At 35.6% G+C, this 24,366-nt stretch overlaps 3 protein-coding genes across 4 annotated transcripts in view; 1 reads left to right on the top strand and 2 right to left on the bottom strand.

Annotated features, from left to right (window-relative positions):
• LOC115243424 (lipase member H-B-like) overlaps positions 1 to 1,574 on the bottom strand; it is a 4,278-nt gene extending 2,704 nt beyond the window's left edge. For both annotated transcript variants that reach the window (XM_029820424.1, XM_029820434.1), the window contains exons 1-4: positions 1,396 to 1,574; positions 964 to 1,132; positions 716 to 867; positions 114 to 362 (exon numbers count right to left, since the gene is read on the bottom strand). In XM_029820424.1, coding sequence (XP_029676284.1) covers positions 114 to 362; positions 716 to 867; positions 964 to 1,132; positions 1,396 to 1,420 — 595 coding nt within the window. In that variant the 5' untranslated portion in view covers positions 1,421 to 1,574. The remainder of the gene's footprint in view (positions 1 to 113; positions 363 to 715; positions 868 to 963; positions 1,133 to 1,395) is intronic.
• The window catches only part of LOC115243391 (26S proteasome non-ATPase regulatory subunit 1), a 39,096-nt gene that overhangs the window by 5,881 nt on the left and 8,849 nt on the right, over positions 1 to 24,366 (top strand). The window contains exons 9-10 of the mRNA XM_029820348.1: positions 3,228 to 3,443; positions 3,890 to 3,954. Of these exons, the coding sequence (XP_029676208.1) occupies positions 3,228 to 3,443; positions 3,890 to 3,954 (281 nt within the window). The remainder of the gene's footprint in view (positions 1 to 3,227; positions 3,444 to 3,889; positions 3,955 to 24,366) is intronic.
• LOC115243399 overlaps positions 16,118 to 24,366 on the bottom strand; it is a 48,839-nt gene continuing 40,590 nt past the window's right edge. Inside the window, exons 5-6 of the mRNA XM_029820360.1 lie at positions 19,751 to 20,364; positions 16,118 to 18,496 (exon numbers count right to left, since the gene is read on the bottom strand). Of these exons, the coding sequence (XP_029676220.1) occupies positions 17,991 to 18,496; positions 19,751 to 20,364 (1,120 nt within the window). The 3' untranslated portion in view covers positions 16,118 to 17,990. The remainder of the gene's footprint in view (positions 18,497 to 19,750; positions 20,365 to 24,366) is intronic.

The raw sequence follows: 24,366 nt of genomic DNA, 5'->3' as shown, positions 1-24,366 counted from the left end.
ATATATATATATGAGAAGATTCTCTAGATCAGTTATTATATTATTAGTATTTATGTTTGAATTTTGATTCTCTTCGTTATATTTTTTTCGCAACAATTCCTTTATGGATTTACCCATCACTTCAGCGATATCGTTATTGGCATTACGAGCGGCGAGGCCGACAATATGTCCACCCAAAGAATGTCCTATTAGCCTGGTTCTGGAAGTATCCAGATCTGCACTCTCCTCCAGGAAATTTATTAACCTAGTCACATGTCCCGCCACGAGCGGTACGCTTTTCACGACTTTCCAGTACCAGAGATTTCCGGCCGCTTTACTCCAGTCAACTAGGATGATGTTGTAATCGCCAATGCTGAGATAAGCTGGGATATTAAACAGAGAACGGTAATGAAATAGAAATTAGTCGTCGAGATTCGGGATGTTAAAAAAATTCATGGAATTCAGGAGAGTTTAGAAATTTAAATTATATCTGAGAATGTTAGGAAAGAATTCAAGGACTTAAGAAATTAAAGATAAAAAAGAGAAGGAGGAGAATAAAAAATATATGTTAAAGATTCAGAGAGTTAAAAGAAATTAAATTTAAGGAGTTTACAAATTCAGGAATATTTAAAGACAAAATAAAGAGAGAGAGAGAGAGAGATAATGATTATATTAAAGAATCTCAGAGAGGCAGAAATTCAAGCACTCGAGCAATTAAGATTAATTCCGATTTTACCATCTCGAATCAAGGTACAAGCGGATCCAGGCTTTGCATCTCCTCGCCATCCATGAGTAACGATACAAGTGGGATTATCAGGATTCCAAAAACTATTGTCCACGCTATTCTTATCGTTGATAATTAACTCCTGTCCGATTTGCGGATTGTTTCTAAAGAAAAGTATTTGGTATTTATATAGAGATGGTAATTTTTGTTGCACGCCAGAGTATATTTCGAATATATATTATATACGAATTTATATTTACCGGGTGTATAATAAGAAGGAGGTCTTGAGAGCGGTTTCCTCGATTTCGATGAGTTCCGACGATGTAGGTACAGGGTCGGTAACATCGATCATGAACGGCGTTCCATGTTCGTCGGCGAAAAGCGTGTAATTTGTATCCGTGGCGAGGGTCGCTAATAGGGTAGGATACACTGCAAGAAAAAGGCCGCCTCAACTGGTTCAAAATGTTTTTCCAAGATAGAATTAAATACAGATTTATGTAAAATCTAATAATAATTTTTTTTTTATAGATACAATCGCGAATTTAAGGATAATCTTTTTCATCGCGAATACGAAATATGTTTAAGGATAATTTTTTTCACGAATATGCTTATACAAATTGAAAAAATAATATTTTTTCCTTCTCTACAAATATGTAATCGCGGTATGAAGAAACAATGTTTGTTTCACGCACACAACGCGATCGCCGGGGAAGCCATCTTCGCGATAATTTCACGCAACTTCTTGATGATATCGAGTTTTGGTTTTCTTTTATAGTCTGTCAACGGGTAGACGTCACCGTGATCGATACACAGTACGATCGATAAGCCGCTATTGATATCAATTAATAGGTGTTATTAATTCGTGCGTTAGTTCGAAAGGGATTAATTGATCGTGACATTTTATCAGTTGAACTTATTTATTTTATTTCTTAAATGTTAGCTTATACGTTGATAATCTTGATAATATTATATAATAGTATATTAAAAAAACGAATTCTCCGCTTTTATCTGATATATCTGATAATAAATAATTTTTCAAGTGTTTTAATCCCGCTTTTCAAGGTTTTTTATTATTACATATATTAGTATCGATATTACGCATATATGTTGAAAATATTTTTTTATATAATTTTGTTGTAATGTATTACCGTAAAAATTTGTTATAAAAAAAGAGAGAGAGAGAGAGAGAGAGAGAGAGAGAGAGAGAGTAAAAAGCTATTTTTAGAAACAATGTCTTTGTAGCATTCAATTATACATACAGTTTATCTGAAAGATTATCAGTTGAACTTATTTATTTTATTTCTTAAATGTTAGCTTATACGTTGATAATCTTGATAATATTATATAATAGTATATTAAAAAAACGAATTCTCCGCTTTTATCTGATATATCTGATAATAAATAATTTTTCAAGTGTTTTAATCCCGCTTTTCAAGGTTTTTTATTATTACATATATTAGTATCGATATTACGCATATATGTTGAAAATATTTTTTTATATAATTTTGTTGTAATGTATTACCGTAAAAAATTGTTATAAAAAAAGAGAGAGAGAGAGAGTAAAAAGCTATTTTTAGAAACAATGTCTTTGTAGCATTCAATTATACATACAGTTTTCAATTGTATCTGAAAGAAGACCATACATACATATATATATATTTCTTTTACCTTTTTTCGCATGCTTTCGCGCATTAATTCGCAATTTTTTTTTTCTCCTCGAATGTCCGGGGAAACAACGGTCGTGTTTTTTAGTGTCAATGTTTCCTCAAGGAAAGCAATTTCGCGCACATCAGGCTGGAATAAACTTTTGTTGTTGCCGGCCATCGCTGCAAGCAGCAACAGCAGCAGCAGCAGGTCGATGCTAAACGAATCATAACTTGCCACTAGTCGGTCGGCTTAATCTAATTACCCATTACGGGTTCTCCATAATGTGTCCCGGCGGCTGCGATTAAGTAACGCACGGGCACATCTCGATCTCTCCTGCAAAAAGCGGCCGGCGCGCATTAAATTGTAAATCAGCGCGAGAGATAAATACGGACCGCTCGGTGTGTTAAGAACGGTGTGCATAATTCGACGAAACCGAATTTTCTGGAAATTACGGGGAAAGACTGATTTATTCAGAGATGAAAAAAAGTTGTTTTTTTTTTCTCTTGAAAAAATCTCAATTTATATAGTGTACTATACTACATGCATCGTCGTTTTTTATCCGGAGGTTTTTACAGAACGACGTACAAGATCTCAATTTGAATAATTGGATAGACGCGTTTAAACGAAGCGCCTTTTGCTTAAGGATTTTTATCGCATGTTTATTAATTCGAAAATTTAATTGCGTATTTAATATTTAAAGTATACGAACACGCTGCATAATTTGCAATGTTTATGCATGTAACCGCTCTGATGTTACCTCTATTGAGAAAATTTAAGATATATTATTACATCACCGTCTTCTACCGTGTAAAAGGACGGATTCCCGTTTCGCACGTCGATTTTAGATCCTTTTACGGAGCTTTCTGCTTTCTCTCAGTACGCCCAAGAGACGCAGCACGAGAAGATCCTGCGCGGCCTGGCCGTCGGCATCGCCTTCACGATGTACGGTCGTCTCGAGGAGGCCGATCCCCTGGTGACATCCTTATGCGCTGATAAGGATCCGATCCTGCGCAGGAGCGGCATGTACACCTTGGCGATGGCTTACTGCGGTACCGGAAATAACCAGGCCATTCGCAAGCTCCTGCACGTTGCGGTGAGTGTTGATGTAACATATATTTCATAGACACCGGTATTCTTATTGATGTTATTTTGACCGATATTTTTTATTTTATTCTTCTATTCTTTATATATTTTTTTTATCTTTCTTTTATTATTTCTTAGTTTTATTTTATTGGGATTTTAATATCCAACGTGTGAGTTTGATTATTTTATTATTCCATACATAAACGTTAAATAATATTCAAGCGCGTTTTTAAGATTTAGAAGTGAAATGTATGTTACGCATATTATTATTTTTAAAAGATAAATGAATAAAAAATTAAAATTTGCAAGAACTTATTTATATAGATAAAAATTTTAATCTTTCTGATTTTTTTTTTTTTACGTAAAGATGAATGATTTTATATCGGTCTCAAAAAAAGGCGAAAAGGCGAATGCATTTTCTCGCTCATTATTATAATTTTTATTTTGTTTTAACAGGTCTCTGATGTTAACGATGACGTTCGACGAGCCGCGGTTACTGGCTTGGGCTTCCTACTATTCCGGTGAGTACCTATGTAAAGTTACCCAATTCCACAAAGTGGATTCAATGAAACCGAAGAATGCGGAAGTTCCACGCGTTTGTGGACTCGCGGCTTTCGATCCTTTCAGAGCTGCGCCGGCTATTTTGACTAAAATCATATTTAACGTATTCCAAAAACTCAAAGATAATCCACGAGACTATTTCGACCCTTTCGATAAAAGGGTTGAGAGAAACACGTTAATCTTTATTTAAATAATACCGATATCAAACGATATCAAATATATTACAGAAAAAGAATTAATCGATTGGATATCGAATTCATAAACACGTTTTGCACGCAAAGAATTAGAAATTTTTTTTGCGACATTGGTTGGATATTGAACAGGAAAAGAATCAATTTATTGGATTATTAATTTATTACGGCGCATTCAGCGCGCGAAGAATTCAAAATATTTATCCTGTTGTAATAACATCGATTTAATTCATCATACTTTATGCGTACTCTAATTCATTACCTTAAAATAATATCGAGGAAGTTGCTTCACTCTTTTTGTTATTCTTTTTAGCAAGAGAAAAAAGACATTAATTCTTTTTTAAATAAAATTGAAAAGATATAAACAAAATAATTAAAAAAAAAGAACGATTGAATATTAATTTATCAGCGCAAGAAATTATAAAATATTGATTCTTAATTCTACTTTTTACTAAAACATCGATCAAACATTAATCGGAACAAAAGAACCAATCGATCGAGCAGTAATTTATCAGTACTTTATTACATTGAAACAAGTAACAATCAAGCTCTCGAGTGCGTTATCGAGAAGCGCATGTGTCAAGTGGGTTGTCAAAAAAGTTTTCGACGTGAGTGCAATTTGCACTAAAGTACAATAGGTGAGCTGGTCTTGCCAGTTTATCGCGATTGATCGTAGATATTTTGGGATGTTTCGTGCGATAAGGCTACGACGAGAAAATGTGATAAATGCGCGAGTAAATGAATGAAAAGTAAATGAATGATAATGTTGTCTTATTTCGCTTATCGTTAGAGAGAGATGATACGTGATATTGTTGTTTGCACGCAACTTCTGACAACGCAGATTCCGTGATAATGAATCTGTTAGTAAATTATTTCATCACCTAAAGCGTGTTCGTAATCGCTAGACATACTTTTAATTATATTATATGTTTTTTTTGATACATTTTTTCAATTTACATTTTATATATATATTTCTGTAAAAGAGAGAAAGACAATTTTTACGTGAAATTTTGAATAATTTTGTTATTTTATTTTTGTTAGAAGCATCTTATATTTTTAACTTAATTTATTTTATTTGCATATATTTTTTAAATATATATTTATTTATTTTATGATTTTTTGATTTTAATTTTAGTATAACGTTTAATTATATTTGGGAAAGATACAAAATACTTTAATTTTGTCGAAAAACAATTGGTCTAAAAATATTTTGCGAAAAAATATCCACTTCTGGAACAACGTATATATGCTTCCCTCGGATATCAGTTGTCAATTAATTTTCAAGAATACTTCTTTGAACTTATCCAAGGTTGCGTAAAGCTTGACAATGAACGAAACTGGCATGGGTAAACGAACAAGTTTAAACAGTTGTCGGCGGTTGGCGGCTGATTTGCAATTGTTAACATGAGACAACAAATACGAGGCTATCGCGACACGAGCGTAAATTTGCCTTTTGCATAGCCATTTCCAACCACAACCCACTCGCAACTGTTTAAACTCGTTTATTCTGCGACTCGAAACGAATTTTGCTTCATCACTTTAGCTCTGCTTTGTTTTTCTTCCGCGAGAAAATATTTACTCTTCGAAATGTCAAAGTCTCTCTGAATAGAGTTTTGGGAGAATCAAAAATTTGTTTTAAGAGTCAAATTAGGATTTAGATATTTCTATAAACGAGTTTTGTGCCGGTCCGAACGAAGAAGAATGGAGATTGTCTGTATTTGCAAATTTGTAGTCTTCCAGATTTCGCGGGTCAAAGGATAGATATAAAAGATGTCTCTCGTATTTCCGTCGAGTCAGGAAATGAGTGAGAGAATCCATGGATGAAGGATCGCGAGGTATACAGGAATCTGGGACACCATGTATATAGATCATGCTCGTTCAACTCTGTTTGCGTTATTCGCATGCAGCTTTCCATATTAATTTTGAATGACGCGATGCGTTTTTCTTTCTCTTTCTTTTTCCTTTTCTGTCGTTCTTTTACGCGTTTTCCATTTTTCCTTCTTTTTCAAGATTTTCCCCATTACCCTTTCTGTCGCTAGTACCGATGAATAGAGGCCGACCTATTGAATAAGTTATATGCAATACTGCAAACTACACCGCGCTCCATTTCTTCGCATTCAAATTGTAATTTCAGAAAGGTCGGGTTCTCGTAAAGGGACACGAACTCGGATGCGAGACTGTAGCTATTCTTTGGTGAACTTGAAACGTTTATAATCTCTTTGTTTCTTACTATGAATAAGAAATCTGATGTTTCTAAATGAAATGTAATATATACACATATTTCGCCTTACTCTATTATCAGCATTATAAAAATATTATAGTTTTATGGAAAAGAGAATTGGAGACAAGATAAAATACATGAAAAATTTTGCAAAATTTGATTAAAATATATTTTGTCTTGTAAATTTTTATTTAATTTGAATTTAATATAATTTTTGAAATTAAATTTATATTCTCGCGCGCACACACACACACAGGAATTTTTTTTCTAAAATTATAAAGCTGGTAATAATTGATAATAATTTTAAAATACTACAAATTCCTGCTTTATATCATTATTTATAATTTAGGTAACGAATTTTAAACAATTTTAACGTAAACGAATTTCAACGTAATTTTATAACCGAGATTAAAATTTGTTTGAAAAGCTGTCAAATCTAATTAATTAATCTAGAAATTATATTTCTAATTAGTTTCTCGAATTAATACAGAAATTACATTTCTCAAGTTTTTTAAATTTAATTTAAATCCTGATTTTTATGACTTTTTATGACTTTTATTCTGTATTAATTATTTTGTCGCAATTTTGAAGTTAATTTAAGCTTCAAATTAATTTTTTTGACTTTTATTGAAGATTGAAAAGATTCAACGTCATCTTTTAGTCTCGTTATTTTTTTAAAAAAAATCGATTGAGAATAATCCTCACTCACCTCACATATCTCGAGGCGCCACGTCATCTCGCATTACAAGACTTGCAGTTTTATGAAACGAGATTCCAGATGAAAATACCCCCGTCCCACGGGGGTGCGATATTCCGTCGACAGTAGTCAATGAAGGCCGAAGGAGTTTTCCGGGATGCGACAGGCCGTGAAACACAATCGAGTGGCCGAATAAGAAGGCGAGTTATTCTGCGGAAAGTTGTTTTCGTGTGTGAAAAATTGACTTTCATGAAAAAGCTAGTACTAAAGTATTTTTGTCATCGCAACGTATCGCATTTCTTTTTCCGGTTGATACAAAACTATCAGAAGAATAATTCAACTCAATTCTTTTTCAATTTTCTGCAATACCTCATTTCCTTATTGGGCCACTCAATAGATATTGTCGAGGAAAAAAGGAATTTCCCACATTTTCTCACTCACGTGATATTCTTTGCGCGTATGTCGCTTCTGCTTTTCCTGTTGTTCCGCGATAAGTATTTCTGGACCGAGAAAGGATATAGGATTGTATTTCTATTTTACTGCGAAGTGTCTCACCGAACGAATCTTCAGTCACTTCTCTCTTATGTTGTGGATTCTCTTCTCGCAAAGAATCGTTGGGGTGTTTTGTAATTTTTTTAATGCTGAAAGAGATGTACTATGAGATAGGTATATTGTAACATCTGATCAAAGTTCAGCTTTGAAATATTAAACGCGAAATCTTATTTTATCTTAGGCGAAAGAAAAGAGAATGAAACAATCTTCTTAGAAAGAAAGAAGCGAAATCTTATTTTTTTGTCAGACAAGAAGGAAATGAGATTTCTTTTCAACCGGTAGAGGAACATTTTTACGGATATTTGAGAGTTTGTTTCGAATTATAATGTGACAAGTCAATCCGAGAACGGGAGCTCTTTCGATTTCAAGTACGATGACCGACATTGCGACATATATTTGCCAGCGAATTGGGTCGGCTTTATCTCTTATCTATTCGGTCGAGACTCGATCGACTTGGTGATAATCAATAAGAGAGTGGGAGGCCCTTATAATTGGAATACCAGGTCGATTCGGGGCTTCTTCTCTGAATAAATCATGATTTTGCAATAAAGAAGTATTCTTTTCTTCGAAAAAATCGTTATTTGATCGTATAATCACAGAGTTTCGCACGATTGTTTTTACGACCAGAGATTATGCAAATATAAAAGTGATGTATGCAGAGAAGAAGAAATCATATTTAATAGCACCAATCAACATTTATTTATTGTTTAATAATTATTATGAAATCGAGAAAAGTGTATATCGATTCTCGAAATTTTGTATTTATAAAGCCACTTAATTTCACAATTAATTTTGAATAAATGTAGATTTAATTTAGGATTTTAATCAACGAACGAACTTTTGTCCGTAAGATTTTGTGTCGCGTAACAAAGAAGAACGTACATGAGAAAGAATCAATAATTTTCATCTTCCCAGATCAACGAACTGAAAGCTTTATTTCATGTTGCAACTCTTTGATGAGTCCATTCTGTGCTCCCTTCAGGGTCGGAACTCTGATATAAGCAGCGACTATGCGACTTGGTTCATTTTTAAACATTACTTCAAGTTTGTACTCTCCTTGTCTCTTTTTAAGTTGCTCAAGAAAAGTTTATAAAGACTATATTTCTAATATTTTTCTATATTTCGCGAATTTAAAAATGTTATTTCTCATCTCGTCGAATGACAAGAAGTTCTTCGGAGAGGTCCGTCCCTGCGATTCTGTTTCTCGTTTCTTCGCGAGATTCTCATTTCATTCTCGCAGTCCATCCTTTCTAATTAATGTCCGGACAATACGTGGGCTGGCGGTTTTTATTATTCAAATTTCGGGTCATATGTTTTTGTGCCTCTTTTTTTCCACGTCCAATCTCCAGCCCTTTGAAACACCCTGTTCCATTTTCCGCTGCACCCTCGTCAATTCGTCCTGCATGTTTCGTTGACCTTTAAAATGCAGTTACCTTTTTGATCTCGCAAACGTGACTACCGACTGTGATTATCTATTTTTTCGCCAATAAGTTTAATTTATTTAGTGTTTCTTTTTTATTTTATAAAAAGCAAGAGAAAAATAAATCAAATTAGTCTCTTTATTTGTTAAAATAAATTAATATTTGCGCGAAAGCATAAAAAAGCAATCTTCATATTCTCGCACATTTGTCAGAGTTTATATTATTATAATTAGATGTAATAGAAGAGAAGGAGATTAATTTTTCAGTAAACGCTTATTTCGCGCGAATCTTTTTATAGATACGCGCAACGCGTTTTTATACGATGCAACGATTTAACAAAACGAGATTAAAAGAGCGATATTATAATGAATTATCGCTGAATTTATGACGTGTTTTACCTTCACAAAAGATGCTCGAGTGATTCACACAATCGCTTCGAGTTCTGCGATTAATATCGCGAGAGACGAATTTGCCCCGTGCATTTCGCAATTACTGGATTATCGTAATCCCTTCTTCTTTTTCCCCTCCTTTCTGAACAATCGTAATCATTGTTGCTGAATAATGGCCGATTAATCATCGGCTTTATCGCGTTGACCGGAATTTTTCTTCGAGAGGAGAGAACATGAAATATTACGAAATATCGATTGCGCAATAACAGGAATAACATCAGATCAATTGTGATTATTATCGCGGCAACGTCTTGTAAACAATATAACGCGATTGCACGTCCATGTAATTACAATTACTAGATTAACAATATAGAGCTCCGAGAAACAGAGAAAGAAAGAGAGAGAGAGATATATATATATTAAAATTACTAACTACTGGTAAATAATTTGCGAGGTGCGAGCTTTCTTTCTTTCTCTTCTACTTTGTAGCAGTTATTTTATGCATTTATTTTAACGCAAAACACATTAATCATAATTGTTAAATTAATAGAGCACAGGCGTTGAAATTATATTAATATATGTTGGTCGTGTCGTGTATATATTTAATTTAATAATTACAATTGTTAAATAAACAATATTGGTGTTTTGCGATTATTAATCATAATGGAATTCTCCATTGGACCATGCGTTTCGGCATATTTTTTTTTGATAAAAATACATCACGTTATCGCTAACATTAATTACGATTGTTAAGCAAAGAGTAACGGCGCAATTGTATAATTATTAATTATTATTGCATCTTCGTTTCGCGCATTATTTCAAGTATAGAGATTATATAGTAGTATCCAGTAAGCGATGCGCGCATCGACGAGCGAGCACGCAACACGCGTTTTGGACAAAGCGAGTCCGTAATTGAACGTGCAATCGTGGCCAATTAACGCGCGATTCCCGGAATTCACGATGTAATCGTTAACGCGGTTATGGCAATGGCCGATGCCTGCAATTGATCGCTATTTATCCGTCCGAATGCGTACGCTATTATTGATCGCGGGACAAATTGTATTGTCGTTGCCCGCACATTGGCTCCAACCTTACGCACGTCGTCCCCCTGTCTTCCATCTCTCTTTTCAACTCCCTCTTCCCACCCAAATACATATATCATGTTTATGCTACATCATATATATTGAGTATGACACTGTAATTTGACACTTTTCTTACGAGTGTGTTAAAGGAGACAAATGGAGAAAGTTGTCAAAGACCGAAATGATTGAATAGCCTTATTCTGCACCTGTTCGCAGAATGTATTTGTTTGTGTAAATGATAATCATATGCTAGATAAATGAATAAAATTTGATTTATTTCGGCTGGAATCCAAGTTGACGGGATTTGCTTTGAAGTTTAATCGAAGAGATATGTTGAAGATCGATATATACTAGAACGGAATTTAAACTAAAGCGAGATAGAAATAAATATTAGATTTCATATTTCTCGTCTAAATTTTTTGATAGTGAATCCCAGGCAAAGAAATTTAATTTTACGACGATTGATGTCTTTTATTACTACAGACAATTATTGGTTGCACTGAGTCTAAGCTGGCGAACGTCTCGGTCGTCTAATAAAACTGGGAAAGCCTGGAAAATATTTTTCTTCGACTTTCCGCGGAACTCGTCGAACGATTAAATTCCAGCATTCAAACAAATGGACTAGGAATCAATCGTCAATAAAGATTTCACTATATAGAGTGTCCCATTAATAATTAGAAAGCAGATTAAAAAATATAATTTAATATTAAACTTTAAAATTACATGAATTGTGTATAAAAAGATGTTTAAAAATTTTATTAATAAATTATAAGACAATAATTATCGAAAGTAGGATAATAATAATAATAATAATAATAAATTAAAATAAAATTCATATTATTATATTAAATATATTTTATATTGTGAGGTAAATAAATAAATAATGTGAAAATTTAGGTCAACTTTATGAAATGATGAGATTTTCCTTGCAAGGAACGTCGTTTTCTCGTGAGGATTACGAGAGGACGTGAGGTCGAGTGGGCAGGATTCCCCGGGAATTAGGGTAATAAGCAGCGACGAGAACCTGAAGGAAATGCGATGAGAACCTGTGATACATTAATCTCAATTTTAATCAGCGTCCTAATCGCGACTGTATGTAAATTAATTTCGGGAAAACTAGGGCTTTCTGGGAATGCGAAGAGGAGATCTAGGAATACGTGGATAGATTCTAGAACGAGCTCTTGAAGTACTTTCTTGATTTGAACAATATAATAAAGATGAAACAGAAAAACATATAAAAGAAATGAATAAGAAAGAGAGGTATAAGATATTCCAAGAAAAAATTATACAGAAAAAAAAAAGAGGAAAGATTAATTAATCAGAAAAGGAAAAAGGGGATGATTATTCTTAGGAATTAAGTTTGTTGATTACTTGTGATTACTTAACATTAGAACTCTTTCAGAGATGGCAAGGGGGAGGAGAGGAAACATTATCTAGGAACATAAAGGAAAGAAACGAAATAAGGGTAATCGTTGCGCGAATTAATATCTTCGTGTGACATTTAAATCCTACGGAGGGAATTAGCGAATTCGCGGATGGAGGTGGGATGCAATCCCAGATAATCCTCGCTTAGAGTCACGGAAGACCCAGCGTCCAATTTTAATATTTTCCAATCGGAATTAATTCGCGCGAATTTCTTCCCTTCTTTGTCGTGGATTAATTTGTGCGTAATAATCGGCTAATTACCGGGATATTAGTTTCGCGTCTAATTATGTATCGATAATCACTCTCGCGTTATTGCCATTGTATCGTCTAATTTCTTGCGTTTATTTTATATTAGCCAACACTCTAATTTATTTATCTTCTTAAAATACATTACTCACATAGTTTATTTATATAAAACATTTCGAATCCTTTTTTAAAGCACGAGTTCTGACAATTTTTATTATTATTACAATCATTTATAATCTTTTATGTCGAGAGTTATATAGATTATCAGATCGCACAACTCAACAGAAATTAATGTTTGATCGAAATTGATAATCAATAAATAATAAATAATAAATAAATAATAAAATAGGTTGTACAACTAAGTCTGTTGGGAGAAAAGAGAATCGATGCTAATGTTGCTCGAATAATCGGTATTTCTTATCCTGTTATGTCATGAAGTTTATTCATGTCGATGCAAATGTAGCAGTAATGACCTTTTTATGGAATGCACGCGAGCGAGTTTTATGTAATGCCGCGGGACGGTTGATAAAAATTGCGTGAGAAAATCGCGCGGCATCTTGCGAAAAATTAATGGCTTTTGGCGCGGCAATGTTACGTGAAAATCTGCGCGCGTTCATAATTAGACGACGTTTTTGAAAATTAGGCCAGCAAATATAATCGAGAAAATATTATCGGGAAGACGCATCGAGAGTGCAGTAATGAGCGCCGCGTTTCTCATTAACGTTTTATCAACAATATTTTAAAATTTTACTAAAATTGTATTTATATCGCGAAATAAATTAACATAGAAATAATTAAGGGTTTAATTAAACGTGATAATTGAACAATAATTTTCACGCAAGACTTTCTATTATTTTCGATCTTAAGTAAATTACTAATCTATTATTATATTATTATTATCAGTAAATTATTATAGCAGTTAATTTAATTTTAAAGTAAATCACTCTAAAATTCACAATTAAAAATATACATTCAAGCTTTTTAAATACAAGCGGAGAGAGGGTTTTATATTTCTCCGACGAGGTAAGAATTTCGAGAGATTTTGAAATTTTACTCGAGGAAAGTTTTTATTTCAATTCATATTTAAAAGAGAGGCTCGCGTCCTCGTCCTCGGGAGTTTAACATCCACTAAAGTTGGGTCCTTACTGCGTTTTGAGAATGACGGCTGAGAAATCTGCAAAGTAGGATTTAGTAACTTTCCCCGAGAGACTTCCGGGCGCCGGGGTTTGTTACATTTATTTCGCCGCCGCTGCATCTCGTCTACCATAAATAATGCGCTTTAATATGTCGTATTTTAACGCGGATACGCTCGTTAATTAAAATGAGTTTATCGTGCGCGAGCGTCGGAAAAACATTTTCCGTTCTTCTCTCGCTCCGTTCTCTTCTTCCTTCACTTCCGTTCTCCTCTCTCTTTTCCCTTCTTTTCGCTCCGTATACCGATCCTCCCATCTTCTTTTATTCCTTCCCCTAAGTTTGCTTCATTTTCTTACGATAGATTAACGAGTACGGAGGCAGTTATGTCACTGTCCAATGTTAAATGCGATGCTAAATTATTACATTTTCTCTGCTGCAGCTACAGCTGCAAGCATCAGTTTACGCCTTTTACGGCATAATGTTTGATTTTGAAGGGGAAAAGAATCGCCGTGATTTATGTCTCAAGGCTTTTAATATTTAATTCGATATCCACTCAATTTCGGAGTTACTTTGAGAGAAAAGCTTTAATTTAAATTTCCCGAGACCTTTGACCGTGTTAAAAAGGCCGGCGAATCCAATTTATCCGCTTAGCTGTCGATTTTTATGGTAAGGGAAACGAGACACTTTTAACAATCGTTCGTTGATTTAATATAACAAAAATCGATTTAATCAAACTGCCGTTACCCTAGAGATTATGATTGCGCTATATATCGAACTCTGTACATGTCACGTATGTATACATATGTCTGATGCGTTGCGGTCTGTGAAATGTGTTTCGCAGGCCAGGTGCATCGGGATACACCGAGATGCGTGCAACCACAAAACGCAAAACGTCATATTTGCATATCTCCCTCTTCCTCTCTCTCTCCTTCTCCCTCTCTCCCTTTCTCTCTCCCTCTCTCCCTCCCTCCCTCCCTCCCTCCCTCCCTCTCCCTCTCTCTCTCTCTCTCTCGTGTATCAAAATTCCGAGATAAAGATCGGCTTTAGATATTCTTTTCGAGAGATTGCTTTGACTCTTATCGGAGCACTAGTGTCTATCGAGAATTTAATTAACGTCAAATCGAACACGTTCGGGCTCTTGTTCTTTGTGCTATTGCGGCTTCCACGTGCTCGACTTGTCTTCTTCACTGTTTGCGAAACACTTGACGCGTTTCTCTGTTATTCGACCGAAATGGACCGCGTGAGTTGGACGTTTATTGAGGCGTGATATCAATTCTCTTCTTCTTCGGTCTTTGATATCTGCGAGAAATTTCATTCGATTTTTCTTTATATTACCAATTACATTTTTTCTTGAATTTTTGATGATATATTACTTTATCCATCTACATAAAGAGCACTCTATTATGTAATCTTATAACAATTAACTTAATTTCTCGCTGTCGATCCACTATTTCTTCATTATCGATTCTTACCGGAAGTAAGTAGGAGCTTCGAGTGCCGTTTAAGGGTTAATGGGGAATTCAGCCCACAGGGGCTTGCGACGATTAGTCTTTCCCTTCGTCGAGAGACGCAGACTAATTGTGCAGATTGCCAATTTCGTAGTAGATCTTGCTTCAAGTAAGTGCTCGCTGGAGAAATGGCCATGGCGAAATAAAATATAACGTATGAATAAAATCGGAAGGTTTTGTGCCTTATTACATTTTGTGTCTAACAAATACAAGGTGAATCCTAAATATCATACTTTTTTCGATCTTGAATTCAGAGATTATTTATTTATTTTTCAATTTTATATTTTCTCTGATTTATGTACGATGGTTTTTTGCATCTCATTTTTATTTTGCATTATCTTATGTTGAATCAAACTGGATTTTTATTTTTCTCATAACTTTATATTTATCGAATTTTGTTTCAAGTTTGTGTGTCACTCCAATTAGAATTTTTGATCTTAATAATTAAGTTTCTGGAGTTTTATCTTTAGAACGAATGCATCAGGCAGATGCAATCACGAGTCTTACCGAAGGGCGTAGCTTGTGCTGCGCGTTAATGAGTGAGTATAATTAATGTCGTTTCGGCTGTAGACAACATCAGATAGAGGCGGTCTCGTTGAGTTTCCGAACTCCAGATATCGCGATTTGGCGAGGTCAATTAATCTCGATCGATTTCGATTGGGCTCGCTTCCAGAGATAACAATATTTCATATATTCACATCGTATTAACAAATTCAACATCTATAATTTAATATAAATAATGACTAAGAGATTCTCAAAGTCTGCAGAGAGATTTAATTCATTTGACAAAAAATCATTCTTCATCTTTACGAGATTATCACTTGTATTAAAAATATTTTAATTCAAAATTATTAATCCAAATTAAAAAATGAAGAGGAGCAAATTAAAAAAATATATATTTAAATATTTTTACACGCTCGAAATTCCCTCATATTTATGTTAAAAATTCTTCGTAGGATGGAATTATTCGATAATATTATTAAATCGTCAATTTAATTTAAAAACGATCATTGAAATCGTGGCGTTGGGTCGCCTGTCGGTTAACTCTTTTCCAATTGACCCGGTGAAATTCAGCCGTCTCGTTGGCGCACGGCTTTAAACGGGTTCCACGTCGGGGTCAACATCGGGACAGGCCGCGAACAACGATGGAAAACTAAATAATTAGCGCGACGACGGTGAACGGTCGGTCGATCGGACGATTAACGCGGCGGCGACGAACACAATTGATTTTCTGATTGGGCGGTCGGTCAGGGGGGTCCGATGAGAGGGGCCTCCGTCGCTACTGTGGTGTTGGTGTATCCGTCATCCGTCCCCGTATTCACTGGTTCATCACTTGTGTCGGTTCGATACGAATGGCGAACCGCGTGTCTCGCGCTTGCGCCAATTCGACAGTGAAATCGGGTTTTTATTTTTACGAATAACAGAAGTTATTAAGATCGCCCGCGAAAACGCGGATATCGCATCTCCGTCGCATGATTGCCCTCACGACATTCAATCGCGAAGCTATACTTAGGATTGCATCCGGCTTGCGGTCAAATTCCGTGCAATCGTGTGCGTATGTATGTCATAATTGAAATCAGAATCTGCAATTGCGATAAAAAATTCCATAGAAACAAAATAATATAATATATAAAATTGTACTCTAGAATATAATTTCCATCTAGAAATAGAATTTCTGGAATTTTAATCTTTCGTCGCTCAATAAAATAGGAAATGTGTTAAAAAGACACTTTAGTCACGTTGAAATAATTGAAGGATAGTAAGAAGAAGCTTGTCTCTTTAATTATTGCGCGGCGAGTTTACATGCCAGGAACAATAAAGGGATTAGGGGTCTTTCTCCTTTTTGGGATATTTTTCATCTTCGTATACACCGATAAATATTATAACGTTGATTAACGAGTGCTTCTCCATCACTTTTTACCGTCAAATTCGCGAACTTTTTTTTTCTTATTTCCCGATAATTTCATCGGAAATATTTCTTGATCTCTTGATACATTATTTGCACGTGAGCACCATTTCTTTCATTTGTGATAACAGTTTATATATGTATATTTATGCGCGCATCTATACATATACACACACACAAACGCACACACACACACACACACACACACACACACATATACATTCTACGCTTTTAATAGTAATTATAATTACATGCACGCTGTTCCGTTTTTTATAAACTCTTCGATATTCCGTGCGAGATTTAATTAGGGAAACTCAATCGAGAATTTAATTAGTCGGCGATAGTTTATCGAGTGATTTTGCGGTTACAGAAGCGCGCTTAGAGGTACTAGGTTACAGTTTCCTTATTAGGCTACTAGTCAGATTGTTCGCTCGCGTTTCGAGTTCTCGCGCGATTAGGCTATCAGATATTCAGATTACTCTAAATGCACATAAAATGTTCGAAAAATATTATAGTACGTTTATAAAGAAAATTTCTAATAAAATGGATTATTGGAAAGAGTTTAAGCAAAAAGAGAACCGAGGTTTATCAAAATTAAATATTAAAAATCGTTATCGAACACAGGCGAAGAAGACACAACTTAATATTAAAAATTTCAAATTATTAAAATAGAAGCTGTTAAATATGAATTTATTCGCGTGCAATATTTTTTAATATTCTAATTTGTACTAAAAATATAAACTTAATAAAAAAAAACTGAATATTTTATCGTAATATAAGATATGTTTTAAGATACGAATTATTTTTAAATATATAATTATTAAAAATAGGCATCATCATATTACACATTATTGCATATTGATATGTAATCGATATCAGATATGAATAGGAGCCGCTAGGAAGATTTAAAAAAATATTCTTAGCTCGTCGAAAAAATATTATTGAATACGAAACGTTAACAGGAGTCGCTAATAGGAAGATTCGCGATAGAGACCTTTTAATTCCTCAACAATGTCGTCGACAGTGTGTCCGATGGTTCGAGCTATTCGGACGCTCGTTCCAGAACGAGCTAATCGCGCGAGTAGAATAGCACCATTCGAGTTCAGTTTCATTTCCACCGGCTGTCCTTTGTCGGATCACGGACGATTCGCGGATCGATCTCATCGATTTCCGGTTCCTTTATACCCTGCTGACGGTGATCCCCGGTCTCCCGGGGCCTAGGGCCTACCTGGCCGGTCGCCATGCTTGATTGCGATACCTGCACAGCAGCACCTTCTTGAAGGCCTGGCGGAAGACCTTGTTGAAGATGGTGTAGAAGATCGGATTGACCATGGAGCTGGCGTAGCCGAGCCAGGTAACCAGGTCGAAGATCTTGCGGTCGATCCGGCGCTCGCAGTCGGGACATACGGCCGGCACCAGGTTCAGCACGAAGAACGGCGCCCACAGAATCACGAAAGTGAAGAACACCACACCCAACACCTTGGTCGCCTTCTGCTCCAGTCGGATGATCCTGCCGTGGCGAGAGCTGTTGCGCGACACGACGCTGCTGTTGCGCGAATGATGGCTACGCACATGGCCGCCCGTGTACCTGAGCAGGTTCGGCGACGACGGATTGTTCTGCTTCAGGGTGAGGCTCGTCGTCCCCGTCGCGCCATTGTGCGCCCGCATCGTTGCCGCGCGTCGCAGCGGCGTCGCTCTCGCGGTAGTGGACAGTAGAGTCTTGGTATTGCCTGCAAGGATTCGAAAGGCTCGATTTAAGAAGATGAAAAATCTGTGGGGAAAGAAAGAATTGCTGGGAACTGGAAATTTTTGGAAAGATTTCGGACGTGCGAAAAATTGAAATTTAAAGATTTAGGCGAAAGCCGTGAAAATTTAAGAGATTTAAATGCTAGGTATTGAAAATTTTAGGTACTGGAAATTATAAATTCACAGACGAAGGGTTCTGGAATCCAAGGAACTTACGATCTAAAAATTTAATACGAGAAAGAGCATATGTTTACCATTTCTTGGATTTAAACTGAATAATTCAAGATTTGTTAAGTTTCTAAGAAACTTAATTTGAGATTTTAACAATTTAAAAATTTTGATATTTAAGTATGTTTGGGCAGTTTTCTCAAACTTTTAATTAATTTCAAGTTTTAGTTTAAAAGAGAGAGAGAAAGAGAGACTTTTATAAATACTTCAAATATTTAATAAAAAAACAAATTTAATGAGACAGATTAAAATTTAATAAGAAAGTTTAATTTAATCATAAGATTTAAAGCAACATAATATAATAACTAATTAAAAGCATTTAATAATGTAGAGATAAATATCAACAATATTATTTAAAGAAATTTTTATACAATTTTAATCTAATCAGAAATTTTAGTTATATGAGATGAAATAAGCATTGAGTTTTGTTAATAACTTGTTAATTTAACGATCGAACAAAAAATTTAGGAATCCTAAATTTTTAAATATTAGATACGAAAGTTTAAAGAATTCAATAATTTTCAAACGAAAAATCTCAAAGATATTCTCTCTAATCTCCGTTAAAAACCTTTAATATCCGCGAATTCGCCAATTTTTAGAGTTTTAAATCGTCTGCGATCAGTCGTGCGAAAATCCCGGGCGATCGTCGAAAGGCAACGATCGGAAGCTTTCCGAATGACCATGAATCACGTTCTCCTCGAACGGATCTCTCCATTTTCTCCGGGTCGTAAAAAGAGGGTGATCGAAACGAGAGATCGGGGAAGTTCGGGCAACCTTCCCGTTTGCACCCTTCTCTTCTCGACCTAACCGTTCTCTCGAGCTCGCTCTAGTTCTATCATCTCTCTTTCTCTCTCTCTTTTTCTTTCTTTCTCCCTTGTTTCCGCAATTTTTAGCGGAACGTTAGCGGCACGCGATGACTAGGAGTGGAGTTTCCCGGAGGCAATTATCGAGGAGCTAATCGAAAGCTCGCGTTGTTGTTTACGTCATTGCCATCGCTTATCGGCACGTACCCAGGCTAGAGCCTCGCCTTTCGCCTCGCCACGTGACCACGGAATTCGCGAGAGTCAGTTGCTCGTAATTCTTGACACCCTCCGTAGATCTTGCGTTGTTGTTTCTACCTAGCAGACCCATCTCCGGATTCTTATTGCCGATAGGCCTCGCGGTATCGCTCAGTAGACCCGTTTCCAGACCCTTGTTGTTGATCGGCTTGACTGCGGTGTCGCTGGTCAGAACCATCTCTAGGCTCTTGTTTCCGATAGGCTTCATCGTATCGCTGGAGACGATGACGATCTCGCCCGAGGGGGGCGGTCTCATGGACGATTCCCCGAAATAGGGGCACGTACAGGGTGGCGGTAGCGTTATCGGTTCGTCCGGTGTTTTGTTGTGACACTTCCTGCGCATCGTCGAGTCGTCCTCGTTCTTGCGACAGGACGATTCTTCGTGAAAGCTGAAAGACCTCTTTCTGGGTGTCTTCGGCGAGCCCATGGCCTGGATCGTTCTCTGCAGATGGGCTTCGTTGTAAGTCGATGCTCGTCTCCGGTGTTTCCAAGGACTCGCGAAGTCCTCCTGCGCCGACAGGCTTGTCCTCGAGCAGGATATGCTGCTCTCTGTACTTTCCACGCTCCTGGAAACAGATAATAATAAATTTTTTAAATATATTAATATATAGTGATTATTATTAGCACTGTAATTTTAATATAATTTTATTATATGAAGTGTTATTAAAATATTAGTATCAAGATTATTAATAATGTTAAATGTTGAATTAGTTATTATATAATAATTATATCATAATATTTGTAATTATTATTTAGAACGTTAAATAATAATTTATTTGTTGGATAATAGATAGAATAACATTGGTTGCAGGAATAATAAACAGCGTAAGCTTATAATAACAGATGCGGTTATCTTGAAATATAATTATTTCAATATACCATAATTAATATATAATAGTATACAATACACATACACAATATTCCGTAAAGTGTACGAAAAATACTTTATACTCGTTATATAAATTTATCTAAATTAAATGTAGAAATTTGAGAGTTTAATTAACTTAAATTTTCCTTTTTTTCGAAAAGTTATTTATTCACAAACTATTATTGTTTTATATTTGATAGTCTTTTTATTTTTTGCTACGAGATCGGCGAACCAAAGAAAAAAATATTTGGAAAGTTTTACGCGTGACAAAATTTCCGTTATCAATTGTAATTGACTTCGAAATAATTTATATGCAGTACGATAAACAAAGTACGAATTGAGAGATTAATGCTCAAATCCCGTCATGTTCTCTTTCTTTTTCCCCCATTGTGAATAATTTCTTTGCCGTTATAAATCAAACCAAATAGGAAAAGAGAATATCTGAAAAGCTTCGAAGTCGAAAATAATCCCTCTACATACGGTAAATTGAAACAACCTGAACGTTTCAACGAGAGATTAATTCTACGAGTCCTTTATTACTTGGCGTGGGATAATCCTCTTATTGCTCGAACTTGTCGTTTAAAATCCATCGAGGACAGAAAATATTTGGATATTTCTCTCTCGTGAACCGACTTCAAAGGGAATCTACAAATAATATCGCCGTCACAAAACATACTTGGATCCATACTTGTATTGTTCGATACGAACGCAGGTCCTTTTATCATTCGATACGACCGACGCATGCTATTGAAGAGAAAGAGAGAGAAAGAAAGACGAAGAGAAAAGGGATGGAGAATGAAAAAAAGAAGAAAAAAGCGATTGCGTTCCATTTTTCAGCGGGGTGAATAATTGATCGCGAGATTGGACGAGTTAGTTGTGCGCGAGGCTTGCGAAAAAAAAAAAAAAAAAAAAAAAAAAGATCGCTGCCGTCGCTGCAAATTACAGACAAGTTGCGAGATGTGTGTCCTGCATTCGCGACACTTTTGACGGCCGCGAGATTCGTTGCATCACCCGTTATCGGCCTGTTATCGGTCTTATCCGGGCCATACATCCGCTATTTTCTCGCGTTGGACACTCAATTCGCGAATAAACCCGTGACTCAAATTGCGATACGAACGAATGTCAGGCAATAAAACGAGATCTCATATTGAGAAGGCAGTACAAATTGAAAGTGATAAGCGGAATAATATAAAGTACGAATTTTAGAACAAATATTACGGTAATAACATTTAAAAAAATCAAAGTACAATAGATAAGATAAAAATGTGAAGATTTTATAAGGAGATTAGGATAACAAGAGATTGAAACACAATGCAATAAAGATGCAGTTTTAAGTAAAAACAAATTTAGTATAATGATATAAAATTACGGACGTTTCAAATAAATTTAAGCTAAGTTGAAAATTACGATTTCTGAGAGATTTGCAAGATCGATCTTTGAAAATTGAAATAATTGAGTAGTTTTGCTCCTCTATTCTTTCGGCTTTTCGTAGCGTTATCGATTGCTGAAGATTGACAATTTTATCAGCGCTTCGGAGACGCGTCGACGGGGTTTTCGGGGATAATTGAGGATGCTCTTTCGGAAGGAAGAGAAACGGCCTGATTGTCCTCGGAGTGGATTACGGCTGCGGTCTTGACGGTAAATTGAGAAAAATATTGACTGAGATAAACTGAGGGAAGTCGAGAAGGAAGGAGGAGATCTGGTCTGATCGCGAAAAGGAAACAGATGCATCTCGGCAAGTGCATCGCGAATAGACAATTTGATTTGATTTATTGCTGTCACGATATTGTAAATACTGACTCATAAAGAATCTTCATTGGGAAGAAACATGTTTGTTAAATCTTTAAATCTTTTTATTTTACAAATAAATATTTTACAATAAATTCTCATTAAAGATTATATTAATTTATTTCAATTGATATATATTAATTCAGATTAAAATTTACTTTCTATTATCTGGAACTATTACTTATCTCTTTTTTAAATTGATTTTCCGTTAAGTTTTTGACAGAAAATTTCAAGTTTTATTAGAAAGATATTAATAAAAATTGGAAAGAATTAGGATTAGAAAGATTAAGAACTAGAAAAAGAAATAAAAATGTAACCAAGATTTTGATTTATTATGATTTTTTTTGCTAAGGAAAAATTAATTCGAATCTGTTTGAATAAAGCTCGTGAGAAAGAAGGAGAGATTATAAATTTAATATAATCTAATTTATAATTGTACACTATTGTAAGAGAAAGGTATAAAGAGAGGGAGGGAAAGAAACATTCTGAGAAGTCTTGGGACACTTCTCGTTTATTTGATTCGAGAAATCGACAGGAAGCGACTTGACACCGCAAAAGGCGAAGTTCTTTGTGCGCAATAGAGAGAGGTAATCTTCGTTTGATGCGTTCAGGGGCGCACGATTCTAAGTGCATTCCTTTATTAGAGGTTTATGTGGGAGGGGATGGACGGCAAGAGTAGTTTACTTAAGTACACGACCACGACTGAGCGAGCGAAACTCACCCCTTTGCCCTCCCCTTTCGCTCGCCCTTTTCGTTCTCCTCTACTGAGGGGTTGGTCCTGGTTTTGCACTTTGAATGTCGGCAGCTAAGTGCAATCCACTCTGATGCCACCGTGTATAAATGGGTTTTCTCGTCGTCGTTTCGTCGCGGTGACCTTTCTGATGCATCCGCTTTTTGTGTTTTCGTTAGTGAGTCCCGCGGGGACAAAGGAAAATTTTCGAGAGATTTGATCATCGTTGAGAGTTTGAAAAATTGCGAGATACGGAAAAAATCGTGCGTAATTTTTACTCGCGGTGTAAAAAAACAATTTTAGTTTCGTCGTTTTGTTGAATAGATTGATAACATCACAGTTTATAAAAAAATCATCGCGAAATTAAATTCTTTTATATAGAAATTATTTGACTCGATGTAAAATTAAATTTCTCAGCATTTGGGGAAAAGATTTCGCTATTTGAGGATTTTCGCGATCTAGGATTTATTTCAATCTTTCCCGGATAAAGCTTGAATTTATCATTAAGGCCAAAGAGGTTTCGTTCTTTTTCCAGATATCGTTACTAATACGTCCATTAACGATGGAGAGTAATGAAGGAAACTGCGCCTTCTCAAAGATTGCTATTTAATGATTGCGCCAATTTACTTTGAAAGACTTTCACCTCTCTCGACAGTATCCGATCGCATGCGATACGTGTTTCCGCTTGTCGCGAAATTTTTCCAGCCGCCTGCATTTCTCTTCTCGCATCTCGTTTTCCGAATCGCGTTTCTTCCGAGGATTTTCACCGTCTAGAACCGCATTCCTTAAAATCCTCGCATTTTACCAATCCTTAGAGAGATTCTAGGATCTTTCCCGAAAATATTTCTAGGATTCCAAGATGTATTCTGGGATTCTCGGATTTTATTTTTTCAAGAGTATATTCTCCGAGTATCGTTTCCGATCTTTTGGAAGATCCGGATTTTTTAAACGTGCCTCTTAAAGGATATGCGGAATCACAGAGAACGTGAAAAATCGAAGATGCAAGACCGCGGATCGGTGTATTTTATGATTGAAACGTATTTTATTATCGCAGAACGGTGGAGTGCTTTAATATTCTCGCCGTACTTTGACGCTCTCGTTTCACTTTCAGCTTATGTATTCTCGTCGATCGACTCAGATGCTGGAAGCTCTAAACGACGTCAAATATGATTCCTCTTTCCC

This window comes from Formica exsecta, unplaced genomic scaffold, assembly GCF_003651465.1.
Source record: "Formica exsecta isolate Colony F162 unplaced genomic scaffold, ASM365146v1 scaffold120, whole genome shotgun sequence".
NCBI lineage: Eukaryota > Metazoa > Arthropoda > Insecta > Hymenoptera > Formicidae > Formica > Formica exsecta.
Note: the sequence above shows the minus strand (reverse complement) of the source record. Positions and strands in the feature narration are given on the sequence as shown.